Raw genomic sequence first — 15,913 nt, forward strand, 5'->3', positions numbered from 1 at the left:
AATCCCCTGTGTATTCTAATCTGTAGAAGATTAGATTTCAAAAATATCAAACAAAGGGTAGATCTAAGAGGGAATATTTTTACATCCTGAAAATGTTAAAACTGAAAATATCAGGTAATCTGAAAGAGGAAGGCATTCAGAACCCACAGTTTAAAAGAGCATTTTAAAGAAAGTCAGTTCAGCTCAGTCGCTCAGTCAGGTCCGACTCTTTTTGACCCCGTAAACTGCAGCACGCCAGACTTCCCTATCCATCACCAATTCCCAGAGTTTGCCCAAACTCATATCCATTGAATCAGTGATGCCATCCAACCATCTCATCCTCTGTCATCCCTTTCTCCTTCTGCTTTCAATCTTTCCCAGCACCAGGGTCTTTTCCAGTGAGTCAGTTCTTCGCATCAGGTGACAAAGGCAGGAGAAGGTAGAACATATCAAAAACAAAGGGATGAGACCTTTTTTAAAAGGACCTCTATAGATGCACGCTTTGGTTGGAGCAAAAAAAATGAACTATTTAATAGCAGAGCCATCTTGAGGATGGTATATGAAATTAACAGGACAGAAGAAGAGCTGCTTAACTTCTGTTTTGCTTTTCTCTTTCAACAAGGAAGCTACAGAAGGTAAAAAGAGCAAAGAGGATGAAATTGAAGTTGAAGATAAGCAAGAGTAGTCAGGAAATATTTTACTTTACAGCTAAAGTCTTTTTTAAAGTTAAAGCTTTACAGTTAAAAGTCTTCAGGTTCAGGAAAAAAAAAAAAACAATGGCCTTGAAGAAAATATGAATATGTCGTTGCTGAACCTACCAGTACTCTTTGAAAAACTATAGAGTCTTGGGGAAATGCCAGAAGAATAGACAGGGAAATGTCATACAGATTCTTGAGAACTGAATTCTAAAACCTGGAGTGATAAGTTTCATGGCAAAATCCAAGAGAGTTTGAGAACAGATTTTTTTTAAAGCACCTTAAAGTAGTGTTCACTTAGGAACAGAGTGGATTCACTCAGATAAGTCATGCTAATCTTTCAAGATTCTTAGTAGGCTATGAGTAGAAGTACTGTCTCTAACCTAATTTACAATACGTCACAAATCAACATTTAATATTGAAACAAGATAATCTACCCGTTTTAGAATAAGACAAAGATGGCTGCTAATATTCAGTATCATTCAAGAGGCCTTACCAATGCAATATGCCAGGAAAGCAAAATAAAAAATAAATGCTGGGGTGGGATGGGGTGGGAAACGGGAGGTGGGAGGGAGGTTTATAGGGTGGGGATATATGTATACCAGTGGCTAATTCATGTTAATGTATGGCAGAAACCAACACAGTATTGGAAAATAATTATCCTCCAATTAATAAATAAAGAATAAATGCTGGAAAGGCAAAAACAAAAGTCATGTGATTATCCCTAAAATACAAGCGAATTCCAATTAATGAGTCCAGCAAAGTGACCAGAGGCAGAAATAGCCTAAAGTTAGTAGTTTTATATATCTAGTAGTAAAAAAAAATTAGAAGAGATGTAATAATGGGATCCCATTTTCTACTGTGACAGAACTGATATATAGCTAGGAATGAAGTTAGTAAGATATGTTCCATACTGTTATGGAAAAAGTTTAAATTCTGACTGAAGAACATTTGAGAGGATCTGAATAAATGCTAAGAAATACCTTGTGAATTCATTCTCCCAAATTAATCCGTTATATTTAATGCTTCAAATCATAATTCCAGTGGGATTTTTTTTTTAGTAGTAACTTGAATTGTAATCTGGAAGAGTGAATGCATGAGGATAGCCAAGAAAAAAAGAAAAGTGATGTGGGAAAGGAAACAGGATTTGTCCCGTCAGATATTTAAGACTCACATGTTAAAACAAAAGTAATTAAGACAGTTTGGTGGGCCTCCCTGTTGGCTCAGTGGTAAAGAATCTGTCTGCCAGCGCAAGAGACTCGAGTTTGATCCCTGGTCTGGGAAGATCCCACATGGCGTGGAGTGACTTAGCCCCTGTGCTCCACAGCAAGAGAGGCCCCTGCAATGAGAAACCCATGCGCTGCAATGAAGAGGGGCCCCTACTCGCCACAGCTAGAGAAAAGCCACACAGCAACAAAGACCCAGCACAGCCAAAAATACATAAAACTATAAAAATATATTTTAAAAAGACAGTCTGGTGCTGGTTTAGCAATACACAAATAGATCAATTAAAAATACGAAGAATCTAGAAACAGACACGGATAGATATTGTGTCTTATCTGCCTTATGGCAGAAGTGAAGAGGAACTAAAGAGCCTCTTGATGAAGGTGAAAGAGGAGAGTGAAAAAAACTGGCTTAAAACTCAGCATTCAGAAACCTAAGATCATGCCACCTGGTCCCATCACTTCATGGCAAATAAAGGGGAAAACAACGGAAACAGTTACAGACTTTTTTATTTTCTCGGGCTCCAAAGTCACTGCAGATGGTGACTGCAGCCATGAAATTAAAAGACGCTTGCTCCTTGGAAGAAAAGCTATGACAAACCTAGACAGAAGATTAAAAAGCAGAGACATTAGTTTGCCAACAAAGGTCTGTATAGTCATAGCTATGGTTTTTCCAGTAGTCATGTATGGATGTGAGAGTTGGACCATAAAGAAGTCTGAGCACTGAAGAACTGTTGCTTTTGAACTGTGATGTTGGAGAAGATTCTTGAGAGTTCCTTGGATTGCAAGGAGATCCAACCAGTCAATCCTAAAGAAAATCAGTCCTGAATATTCATAGGAAGAACTGATGTTGAATCTGAAGCTCCCCTACTTTGGCCACCTGATGCCAAGAGCCGACTCACTAGAAAAGACCCTGGTGCTGGAAAAGATTGGACAGGAGAAGGGGATGACAGAGGATGAGGTGGTTGGATGGCATCACCGACTCAATGGACGTGAGTTTGAGCAAGCTCCGGGAGATGGTGAAGGACAGGGAAGCCTGGCGTGCTGCAGTCTGTGGGTCACAAAGGGTCGGACACGACTGAACAGCTGACTGAACAACGACAAACCCCCTGTAAGGTGGTTGTCTCTTGAAATCTTAGTCGGCTATTCTGTAATGCCCGTGCCAACCGCTAGAAGAAAACAAAGTTAAACCAGTCTATGGAAACCATCTGCAAAGCACAGGGCAGTTTCCACACTGAGTTCAATGACCAATGGCATCACCTCACTAGACGCTCTTGATAACCTAGTGACAGGCATTGCTTTTATCCCCATTAAACAGACAAAGGAACTGAGGCTTAAGGAAGGGACCTCCCTTGAGCATGGTCTGGGAAGCCTGGTGTGTTGCAGTCCAGGGTCACAAAGAGTCAGACAGGACTGAGCAACTGAACAAGAAGATATTGTGTATCAGTCATGGGCAATCAGGAGAACTGAAATCACTCTAGACTTTTCTTACAGAGGGAATTTAATACAGGGAGTTGATTACACAGGGATGAAGAACTAACTGGCTTGAGTGACCAGTGAGGCAACTCAGAAATGAACAATAGTAGAACCTGTTTATTACTCCTAGAGCTGGAGAGACAAAGGGACAAAGAGAGATGGCAGTGTTCCAAAGCCTTGGAGCTGGGGCCACAGGAAGCCAGTCTAGTGGAAGCTGAAGCCCCAGGGGGCTGATAGTTACTGCTGAAAACATCCTCTGAGGAAGAGAGAAGTGAAGGAGAAAATACCTTGGCTTATTTCCTTTCCCCACCTTCCAGTTTCTGTCGGTGCTTCCCATTGGTCAAACCTACATAGAAACCAGAGGGCAGGGAAACTGGAAAATGCATTTCCTTGGAAACAGAGCCGGGCAGAGGAGAGCAGAGAATGGCTCTAAGAGGAGTCAGGGAGGGTAAGATAAGAGTAAGCTGGGGAGAGGTGCCCAACCCAGCCTGGGAAGGAGCCAGTTTAAAGAAGGATTTAGGTAGCTATTGTGAGGGAGAGGTCTCTTTTTTTTCTGAAATGTAGAACTGGATTTCTCAACATCACTAAAGGACATGAAAACATGTGAGATGACAATCTCTGTTCCTGCCGTATCATTGAGAAGACAAGATGTGTGCACAGAGATGTCTCAGGCAGTGAGGTTCGGAGGAGGTCTTGGGATTTTCCCGATGAGTGCGTTTGGTGCCTTAAATAGAAGCCGAGGCAGATGGGAAGATGCACCAGATGGGCAGCGCTTGGGATGCTTGGCTAGTGGAGAGGTCAGAGTCCTGGATGGTGTCCCAGACTCAGCCAGTTACCCACTGTGTGACCTGGTCACCTCACCCCTCCCCCCCCAGGAGGCCCCCATTTCCCCTTATGTGAAATGAGGTGATTGGACTAGGGCATTGTTTGTTATCCCTGGCTGCACATTGGATTTAGAGATAGATTATGATGTAATTAGCCAGGGTAAGGATTGTACATTGATTTTTTAAAAAATATCCCTTGGTTGATGTTTTTAATCGGCTTTATTAAGATATAAATTACATACAATGCAATTCACCAATTTAAAAATTGTACAATTCAGTGGTTTTAGCATTTTCACAAAGCAGTACAGTCACTACAATTTAATTTTAGAACATTTTCATTTCTCCTAAAAGAGACCCCATGCCCATTAGCAGTCACGTCTTATTTCCCCCATCCCTCCAGGCCTAGTCTACTTTCTATCTGTATGGATTTGCCTATTCTGGACATTTCATATAAACAGAATTATGTAGTATGTGGCCTTTGGGGTTTGGCTTCTGTTACTTAGCATGTTTTCAAGGTTCATACATGCCATAGCATGGATTGATATTTCATTCTGTTTTATGGCTGAATGATATTCTATTATATAGATATATCACATAATATTTATCTGTTCATCTGTTGATAGACATTTGGGTTGTTTCTGCTGCTGCTGCTAAGTCGCTTCAGTCGTGTCCAACTCTGTGTGACGCCATAGACGGCAGCCCACCAGGCTCCCCCATCCCTGGGATTCTCTACCTTTTGGCTGTTATGATTAGTGTTGCTATGAATGTTTATGTACAAGCCTTTACATGGACACATTTTCGTTTCTCGGGTACATAACTAGGAGTGGAATTGCTGGGTCCTATGGTAACTCAATGTTTAACCTCTCTGAGAATCTGCCAGACTGATTTTCGAAGCAGTCGTGTCATTTGGCGTTCCCACCAGCCATGTAAGGGGTTTCCTCTAGTGCTTTCACTATTCATCCAGAATCTTAAACCACCTAACTGGGCTTCCCTGGTGGCTCAGTTGGTAAAGAATCTGCCTGCAATGCTGGAGACCTGGGTTCGATCCCTGGTTTGGGAAGATCCCCTGGAGGAAGGCATGGTGACCCACTCCAATATTCTTGCTTGGAGAATCCCCATGGACAGAGGAGCCTGGCAGGCTGCAGTCCATGGAGTCACAAAGAGTCAGACATGACTGAGCAACTAAGCACAGTGCAGCACACCTGGATGATATCTGAGTGGTTCTGTTGCTACAGTTCTATGCTTTTTTATCTAAGATTAGATCCTCAGAGCTGCTTGCAAAAGCCCACATCACCCAGAACTTGACTGAGCTATAGAGTATGTGATTGGGTCCTCTGAGCGCTTGATAATTCCCAGCCTTATTTCTGAGAGGAAGCCCTGTAAGTTTCAGCTCAAGACCCTCCCCCATCCTTGCCCTGCACAGGTCATAATTCTGGCGATGGATTCTGGAGGATTACTTTGAACATTTATACCATTATTTTACTAAATACTATAATTATTATAATAATTAGTGTACTAATGGTACAATAATATAATAATTATTATAATGTTACAATATTATAAATCTCTGAATAATTATCCCATTTTTCAGTACACAATGCATTTTGATTGAGTACCATGTGTTTGGTCTGCCGGGATCCCAGAGTCAGGGAGTGGGGAAGCTCTGACAGGATCAGCCAGGGCCATAAACCATGCATCTGCAGAGCTGTGTCCATCAGGATACAGTCAAGAACATCCCATGTGACACAGGCTCCCCCAGGAGGAATGCTCTTTTCTCTACAGTTGGAAGTAGAATGAGAGTAGGGGGCTTCTCCAGAGAGAAGGGAAGAGAAGAAATTAGATCCAGTTAGGGGCTTCCCTCGGAGAAGGCAATGGCACCCCACTCCAGTACTCTTGCCTGGAAAATCCCTTGGACGGAGGAGCCTGGTAGGCTGCAGTCCATGGGGTTGCTAAGAGTTGGACATGACTGAGCGACTTCACTTTCACGCGTTGGAGAAGGAAATGGCAACCCACTCCAGTGTTCTTGCCTGGAGAATCCCAGGGACAGGGGAGCCTGGTGGGCTGCTGTCTATGGGGTTGCACAGAGTTGGACACGACTGAAGTGACTTAGCAGCAGCAGCAGCAGCAGCAGCAGGGGCTTCCCTGGAGGCACTGTGGTAAAGAGTCCGCCTGCAATGCAGGCGATGCGGGAGACCAGGTTTTGATCCCCAGGGGTGGTAAGATCCCCTGGAGGAGGGCATGGCAATCCACTCTAGTGTTCTTGCCTGAAGAATCTCATGGACAGAGGAGCCTGGCAGGCCACAGTCCATAGGGTCGCACAGAGTCAGACACGGCTGAAGTGAGTAGCACGCATGCACACACAACTTCTCACTCACATCTGCTAACAGGGCACGTTACTTCCCTTCACTAAGCCCCAGTGTAAAAGGGGGCCACACCAGCTTCCTTGCAGGGTAACTGTCAAAGTTAACCATTAGAGCGCCTAGCATGTGCTAGGCACATAGAAGCCCCCTTCTTCCACACCAGACCCTTCTCAACTGCCAGCTCATGGGAGTGTGCACCTCTTCCATCCCCCTCTGAAAACCAGGACTTGTGACCTCCTTTCCAGAATGCCAGAAACCTGGTGAACCCCAGTCTCTGTTGACAGTGAGCATGGAGCTGGCCTCATCTCCTGGATCTCAGCCACTGGGCCCTGAGGCTCATGAGCTGCTGAGTGCTGCTGGGTGGGCGTGGCCTTCTCTGAGGTTCGGTGGACAAGGCAGGTGCAGTGGGTGCCGTTACGTCATAGCTTACATGACCATCACCCGCTGGAGTTCTGCAGGGGACAGTCCATGAGGCCAGCCCCAGTGGTTTCCTTAGAGGACCCACAACCCCACACAATGCTGTAAGTTAGGGCCTCCCGGATGGTCCTTAGTGTGAATGAGCTGAGAAAGCACCCAACTCATTCCACTCCTGCTTAGGAATCTTTGCTCTTCTAGAAACTCTGACCCTGAGAGACCCATGCTGCTTCTCTGACCCTCATCTATTTCTCTTCCCATTTGTCTCTTTCTCAGCCTTCCCCAGAAGTTGTTATAAAGTGAAAGTCACATTAAATACACATTATCACTCCCTGCACATATATTGATTTCCCTGTTTAACCTTTCACTCTGGGTTTCTTAGAAATAAAACACACACACACGCTTTTAACTTGGGAAGACAAGAAGATACATGATATGACTGTCTTGTTTCCAGTCCATGGCAGACATCACCAATCAATCACAGCACTCCCTCCTCCTGAGCGGGGCGCAGCTTCAGTGTCCTTTTTCATCATATGTTCCAAGCGGAGAGTGAGAGTAGGTTGGAGTGAACATGGGAGATATCTATTTATCTATTTACCATTCCTCAGAAATTCTTACTCAAAACTTACTCAAACCTCCAGCCCTGAATGTACTCCAGATCTCTGCTGTAGGGCACCTTGTTCCTTGGGGATTCATTCTCACATTCAGTGTGACCGATTTGAAATTAAATCATGGTTTCTCTTCTCCAAGTAGTCCTCACTCCCAAACTCCTTTTTCCTGTTAACAGCATGCCATTTTCCTGGCCCCCCAGGCTGAAGCATTCACAGTTTTCTGACCCCTCCACGTCTCTGTGTTCTCCCCTTCTCAAGTCCTTCCAGTGCCCCCAGCCTGTCCCTCTGGCTTTGAGTGTTTCTCTGGTTGTTTTTTGCTGCCTCGACCGTTTGGACCTTTAATAGGCGGGCAGCAGTGTGCTACTAACAGGGTGGATGGAGGATGAGCCTCAAGTTGTGAAGTCTCCCAAGCCGAGGGCATTTTCTCTGTTCTGAGCTCCCAGCCTCTGTGCCTCCTTGAGACAGATATTATTTTCACTGTACTTGAGACATGGGAAAATAATGCCCACGAGCTCTGCTCTTCATACCCTTGTTGTCACATCCCAGCTCCACCGCTTCACTCATCCTTCCTCCCTCTCTCCCTGCTTCTTTCCTTCTCTCCCTCCTGCCTCCCCTTCTTTCCTTTCATCAAATATTTATGAAGCACCCATTATGAACTAAGCAAAGCCTCTACATGTATAAAATGGGATGGTCAATGTAAACTATGTAACCCAGTGCCTGGGGCAGAGCAAGTACTGGATAAATGAGTTGGGGGCAAGAGTAAAGGCTGATTTTCTGGCCTAGAAATGCATCCAGAAATCACCTGACCCCTCTTGTCACAGAGGAGGAAACTGTGGCCCAGGACAGCTAGCCAAGATTCCTGCGCAAGGTTGGGCAGAAATAAGACAAGACGCTAGAAATTCCAGTGACACCTCAGTGCACTTTTTTTCTGCTGCCATTGCTGCCTCCGTGAGGAGGGTGAATAGCATTGGTTATGCTTCAGGTTGGAGAGGTGAGGCTGACTGTGACCCCAAAGACACACCCACACATTCTTACACATGCACACGTTTATTTCCCTGTTGAACTGTCCTGAGCAAAATCTCTAGGAGGCAGCCAGGGTGGGCCAGAGACTAGCTCACGGAACAACTTAGGGGCAAAAAAATGCGGGGAAAAAGTGCAAAAAAAAAGAAGTGCAGTTTCTTCTGAAAAGCATCCTGTATCTCCAGCAGAGTCCTCCTCTGAACCTCTTCCCCCTGTGCCCCACGTGCCTGGCCTGCACACCCCGCCTGCGCTTCTTCAGATCTAGCCCAGAGGGCCGCCCCTCTCTTCCAGCCTCCTAGTTCGTCTAGCCCATCATAGTCTCCAGGGTATCTGTCCTCCACACAGCCCTCCACGTGAATTTTCTAAAATGGAACTCCAATCATGTCACACCTTTGCTTAAACCTTTTCCACTTCTCATTCCCGCTCTAGCCATTCTGCTTTTTCAAATGGCATTCCTTTGCTCATACTGTTCCTTAGGGTCCTAATAGCCATTTCCACCTTGGCACTCAGAAGACATTCCACAAAACAAATAAGCAAAAAAGCAATAAGAAAACAACACACCATCACTGATTTAGAGCATGTGGGTTATAAATGGGAGAAATCCAACTACATCAAGCATAAATAAATAAATAGGACTTATAACTGAGAAGTTCAGTGGTAGACCAGCTTCAGGCATGGCTGGAACCAGGGGATTCAAATGCTACCAGTAATGGTTATTTTTCCCCCCTCTTTTCATCTAGCTTTAACCTCTGCTCATCTCGTGTCCCTCTGTGCATTGACCACTTCCCACAGATACTTCTTTGTGTCCAAGGAATATGATCATAAGTAGCCTCAACTTATATCTTCCTCATAGCCAAACCTGACTTATCTATGAGGCACAGCAGATGCAGTGCCTTGGGTTCACAAGGCACTTGTGGGCCCACTTTTAGGGGCCCACAGAAATGATTTCATTTCTTTTAAAGTGAGAAGAAAAAAATAAATTATTGGTTGAAGAAAATGGTTTAATATCTGATATTAATATATTTGTTTTGTTTTAATAATATAAATGCAGTCATAAAATGTAATTTAAAAATTTTTTTCTAGAGAAGAGATGAAGGCCAAAGGGCTGAGGGCCCACAAAAGTCACAGTAAAGCCTTGTTTGACTCTTAAAAAGGAAGAAAGACCCTTTCTTTCTGTTTCCATGTGTTAAACCTCCTGGAAAATCTGATTGTCCCTGATTGGATCATGTTCCAGAGCAAGTCCCTGGAAAGAGGAAGAGCTCTGATAGGTCCACCCTGAGGGGAATTATCAACCTCATACAAACACAAGAAATGTAGTTTCCTGTTTAGAAAAAAAAAAAAAAAGGATTCTGTTTTAAGAAAGTCCATCAAAACTTGACTATCTCCCCCAGTGGACTCCCCTTCCCCAATGATTCCTTGCCCACCTTTACCAGCCCCAGGAAAACTAGCTGCCTTCCCCTGTATACTCCCTTCACAGCTCATTCTTGTGTGACTGTAGCTGATTAAATGACAGTTTCCTACCCTGGGGTGTGAGCTCCCTGAAGACAGAGTGGAGGAGTAAACAGCAAAAATCTTGTCTTTGGGAATGAGCACAAAAAGGGATTGGCTCTGCTTAGGGGTGTGAGGAGACCTTTAATCTGGGTCTTAAAGGCTGGAAGTCTTCCTGGAGGAAGGGGTGCTTTAGCTGAATTTGGTGATGAGGAATGACTCCAGGGAACAGAAAGAGGTGAAAGGCCCCAGGACGGGAAGAACTTGGGGGTATAGAGAAGAATATAGCCAAAGATGAGCTGCAAGGAGAATGGGATGGGATCACTGGTTGGGGAGCAGGGGGCAGACATGAGTGATACATAAAGGAATTTTGATTTTTTCCTGCAAACCAAGCTCTGAGCCTTGGTCCATGGAGGGGTGAAAGAGAGCCTAAAATTGAGTGTGAAATGTTGTGTCTGGGTGCCTTTTTCTGCAGAGAAGATCCATAGCTTTCATCAGATTTCATCTTAAGAATCACTAGCAACAGAGAGATATTCAAGCTCCCGGAGGGTGGAGTGCCACACTCTAGAGTGTAATCAGAACAGCTCTCTGACTGCTGCTTTGTGGAGATGGGCTAAAGAAGAAATAGAGGCTGGGAGAGCTTTGAGAATCTGTCTCAAGAGCCTTAGGGCAATAACACCAAGTGGGGCAATTGGAATTAGAAGTTGTAGCAGAAACATTTAACAGGTGCTTTCTTCATGGTGGAGTTGATGGAGAGGAGGAGAAAGTGACTCCAAGACTTCTAGTTTGTATGGTAATCTTATTATTGTAGGGTGTTTAATTATTTTTAATTTGATGATTGCCTTTGATTTACACTTCCCATTTAGATGATGTCATTTTTTAAAAATTGAGATTTATTTCAAACTTAAGAATTTTTTTAAGGGTTAACATCTCTGATAAATACAAATTTCCACCTTCTGCTTTTCCTTTGAGTTGCCATTGTTGCCACTGGGTCCTGTTCTGCAATAACTGCGGAACTACTTGTTGCACCTATTTCTCTTGGTTGTCAATGCTTGGAGAACATCATTTAAAGAACAGACAAGGGTATCGAGACTCTCTGCTTTTCTAAATCCTGACTTTGACACCCTCCACAGCTACCCGCTCCCTTCCCCAGGGCTCAGCAGCTCGGACCGGCTGCCTTTCCGCCTCGAGGAGAACGGGGGCACTCCGTTCACCACCAAGGCTTCGGGAAGGCACCACCATCACCACCACCAGCACCAGCACCACACGAACTATGGCCTCTCACTGACCCTGGAGAACAAGGAGGGGCTTGCCAGGTCCCCAAACTCCAGCAGTAAATCCCTTACAAGTAAGTTGGGCATAGGGGGCGAGGTGGGGGAGCGGTGCTGCAGGGCGTGGGTGGCTTTCCAAGATGCTCAAGACATCGATGCAGCTTGGAATGGTGGTAATATCTGCGCTGAGTTACCAGGTCTGGGTGAGAGCAGATAAGAGCCTTGTACATTAGGCAGAGGTGACTTAGGGATTATGGCTTACCTGCCAACTCTGGTTTTGTTATGAGGGAGCAGATGTCTCTGCCTCATTCCACGCTGGTTCTCTGCTCCTGCTGTATCCAGCACTGGCTCAAGCTGTGGAACAGAGAGAGAGGGGAGTGAGGTGACTGAGTCCCTAATTCCCAACCCAAGGAAAGCTCATTCTATCACATTCTGTCTCATTCTAGCCTTCTGAAAGCAAGGTGTCAAGTAGATCTAGCGCTCACTGCCAAAGTAGTCACGGAAATGGGGAATAAACGAATCAGAAAAGTTTCTAGGACCTCCTTGGAGTTCAGTGGTTAAGACTTAGCCTTCCAATGCAGGGGGTGTGGGTTGGATCCCAGTCAAGGAACTGAAATCCCACATGCCTCGCAACCAAAACACCAAAACAAAACAGAAGCAATATTGTACAAATACAATACAGACTTTAAAAATGGTCCACATCAAAAAAATCTTTTAAAAAAAGGGAAAAAAAGAAATGTTTCTAGCAATATGACAGGGTGATTTTGTATCTGTTAAAACTAATTAAAAATGTGGGCTTGGATTTTGTATGCCTGTTCTTTCCTTTTTCTAGAAAATCCTTTTTATTATATTTTACCAAAGAATTTGTGTGTGACAGGAGGTGGGGGGAGAACTTGTTCTTTATCACATGTGGTTTGAACAAGTGCCAAGATAGAGGTGAGAATCAAGAGGCTTCCATTCTAGTTCTCATGGTTGAGCCAAGTCTCCTCTTGGATCCAGGGTTTTCTCAACTATGGAATGGGGTGGAGGGTATTGAGATGATGGCCAAGGGCATCTTACAGGTCTGATATTTCATGAGTCTGTGGCTGGTGAAAAGGATGAGCCACTGAGCCTTCACCTGTAGACTGTGAATAGCAATTCTGGGTTGGCTGAGCTAGAAATGGTGACTCATCGTCCACTTTGGTTTTGAAAAATTGATCCTATCCTCACTATCCAGGCCAGAATACTGGAGTGCGTAGCCATTCCCTTCTCCAGGGCATCTTCCCAACCTAGCAATCAAACCCGGGTCTCTCGCATTGCAGGCAGATTCTTTACCAATTGAGCCACCAGGGAAGCCCCCATATACAATTAAATAAACCTTTGGTCACTCGTATTTGGAATATCTGTACAGGTGTCTGTCTCCCAAATGGACTAGAATTGTGTCTCATTCATCTCCTTATTCCACCTTCCCAGATCCCAGTTGCTGTCAATGCCTGGCACCAACTTTAATATGTAATGAATACCAAATGTTTAATGAATATTTAATGTACCCACGGATAAAAACAAGCTAGTGGGAGGAGTGGTGGTGAACTAATCCAACATACAATGAATTTGATTTTAGAAATATAACATGGTTTTTAAGAGCACATTCATCTGCCTGTTAGCCTGAACACTAATCTTTCCAATGTGCATAGTGCTTTTCCATTCATAAAGCGTTTGCACATGAATTACCTCACTTAATAATCACAGCAACCCTGCAAGGTAAGTAATTTTGTTTTCATTTGAAAATGGTTCAGAGGCTCAGAGAGGTAATCTTCCCCGGGTCACCCAGCTCACATATGGGGGACTTAGGCCTTGAAACTTTGACCTTAAAATGTTCCCACATCCCACCTGCTAGTACATCCTGAGAGATTCAAGCTGCCAGAGGAGGAACCAGGCAGCAAGGCTCTGAGGGTTGGTCTCTGGCAAGTGTCTTGCATCACCTATATCCCTCTGCCCTTTCAACCTTTCCTTTCTCACTTTACAGAACTGAGTCCGGGAACACCTGCCCTTTTCAGCGAAGCCGCTGCCCATCTAAAGAAGCTGGAACTGGAAACTGTGAAGCCTGCTGGACCCTGGCCTGCTCTGCACATCAATATAAATAAGGTGCCAAGGACCAGAGCTGGGTGATGCACGTGGACCTGGGGTTCACTCACACCTCTCATTATGACCCCGCCTGCCTCTTAAACTATGTGCCTTTGTCTTGGAGGGATTTCTACTCTAGCCCTCGGGACATTTCTGCTCAGGCACGTCTCTTAGGAGCTGAAATTCACTTATATTCTTTAGGGGTGGATTACAGCAGTAGGGGCTGCCTCTGGTGCTGAGCCCCTCAGCCAGGATCTGTTCATGGTCCTCTCCATCCTTCTAACTGAAGTTCCTCCAGGGAAGCTTCCACATTTACCTCTTTCCGGTTTTACTCCTTGGTATTAGTCTGCATGGGCTGCTATCACAGATTGCCATAGACCAGGTGGCTTAAATAGCAGACATTTATTTCTCATTGATCTGAAGTTTGGGAAGTCCAAGGTCAAGGTATGGATGATTTGGTTCCCTGGTGAGAGCTCTCTTCTTGGCTGGGAGCCAGTTGCCTTCTCACTACCGGAAGAGAGGGCTCTTTCTTCCTCTTCTTATAAAGCCATTAAGCCCATCATGAGGGTCCCACCCACGTGATTTTATCTCAGTCTAAGTACTACTTCTCAAAGGCTCTGTGCCCAGATCCCATCACAAGGATTGTTAGGACTTCAACATATAAATTTGGGGAGGACACAGTTCAGTCCATAGCACCCTCTGTCTCTCTCCGACAGCACCTGGCACTTCATAGATATTCAGTGACTGTTTGCTAAAGGAAGGAAGGGAAGGATTCGAGTGGGGAGGGAGGGGCACTTCCCTGGCTGTCCAGTGGTTAGAGCTCCACACTTCCATGGGGCATGGGTTCAATCCCTGGACAGGGAACTAAGACCCCACATGCTGCGTGGTGCAGCCAAAAGATAAAAGGCTGGCTTAAGTATTTTTTAAAAAATCAAAAAATAAAAAAGTAGGGAGGGAGGTCTTGAGGAAGGGCCTGGGCGAAAACCAAGTTCCCTTTTGGCTAGACCTGTTCTTATATCCAAATGGGCAGCCTTATACAAACCAAGTTATATCTTAGACCTGTAGAAAGCCAGTGCTGGATTCAATCTATCATTTACTTCAACCTTTTCAACATCTCAGACCCGAGGAAGGGACCTGGCATTCTTGAAGTCAGAGAGCGGCTGAATCCTTGGACCCGACTCCCAGTGCAGTGCCCTTTGCAGTCCCACATGCGTCTTCAGTTTCTACCCTAGGGTTGCTCGCCTTAGGTTCTAGTGCTATTTCGGCCTGATACGTTGGAGGAGAGGCTGTCCTGTGCGTTGCAGGATGTTTTGCAGCACCCCTGGCCTCTACCCTCTAGGTGCTAGTAGCATCCCCCTATCCTGGCATGACAACCAAAATTGTCTCCAGACATTGCCAAATGTCCCCTGAAGGGGAAAATTGCCCCTGGTTGAGATCCGCTGTTGCTTACACTTTTTAAAATCCTTATAGGAATAGTCTTCTTTACTCATGGATCGTTTTTTCTAACCCCAGTGCCTAGCTTTGCCTCTTTGTAAGAGGGAGGTAACAATTTGGGATTAATTAACAATATCCCTTTAATTATTAATTAAATTATTTTAAAATTATAATTGATAGTTATATTAATTTAATTATACATTAAATTATTAATTACCAACATCACTTTGCTGACAAAGGTCCATATAGTCAAAGCTGTGGTTTTTCCAGTAGTCATGTATGGATGTGAGAGTTGGACCATAAAGAAGGCTGAGCACCAAAGAATTGATGCTTTCGAACTATGGTGCTGGAGAAGACTCTTGAGAGTCCCTTGGACTACATAGAGATAAAACTAGTCAATCCTAAAGGAAATCAATCCTGAATAGTCACTGAAGTACTGATGCTGAAGCTCCAATGCTTTGGCCACTGCTGCGAAGAGTCAACTCATTGGGAAAGACCCTGGTGCTGGAAAAGATTTAAGACAGGAGGAGAAGGAGGTGACAGGATGAGATGTTTGGATGGCATCTCTGACTCAGACATGAGTTTGAGCAAACTCTAGGAGATAGTGGAGGACAAAGCCTGATGTGCTGCAGTCCATGGGGTCACTAAGAGTAGGACATGACTTAGCAACTAAACAATAACAAACTGTTAATTAATTATTTGGAAGATCTGGCCTGGAAAGCTCCCATTCCTTACCCAAGTTGATGAACATGGGAACATTATACTTCCTATCTGGGCTGTTCCTCCACCCTAGACATCCCTCTAGTCTACACTAGACTTCCACAGTTTCTCAGAAGACCCTCCATCCCCTTGCACCCACCACAATAGGGAAGCCTCAGGTCCCTCTGATCACTCTTGAGCCCCAACTTTAAGATCTTGTTCACCTACTTTTTCTTCAGTACTACCCTCAATGATAGTCGGTTGGAAAAATAATTCTTCCTGCAGGATGGCACTTATATTCATCCAGTCAATACAT

General features: G+C 44.7%; 1 protein-coding gene across 16 annotated transcripts in view; it reads left to right on the plus strand.

Annotated features, from left to right (window-relative positions):
* Window positions 1-15,913, plus strand: part of EPB41L4B (erythrocyte membrane protein band 4.1 like 4B) — a 144,185-nt gene that overhangs the window by 89,214 nt on the left and 39,058 nt on the right. For all 16 annotated transcript variants that reach the window (XM_069575484.1, XM_069575485.1, XM_069575486.1 and 13 more), the window contains exons 16-17: window positions 11,224-11,438; window positions 13,367-13,485. In XM_069575484.1, coding sequence (XP_069431585.1) covers window positions 11,224-11,438; window positions 13,367-13,485 — 334 coding nt within the window. The remainder of the gene's footprint in view (window positions 1-11,223; window positions 11,439-13,366; window positions 13,486-15,913) is intronic.

The sequence above is a fragment of the Ovis canadensis genome, chromosome 2 (genome assembly GCF_042477335.2).
Source record: "Ovis canadensis isolate MfBH-ARS-UI-01 breed Bighorn chromosome 2, ARS-UI_OviCan_v2, whole genome shotgun sequence".
Lineage (NCBI taxonomy): Eukaryota > Metazoa > Chordata > Mammalia > Artiodactyla > Bovidae > Ovis > Ovis canadensis.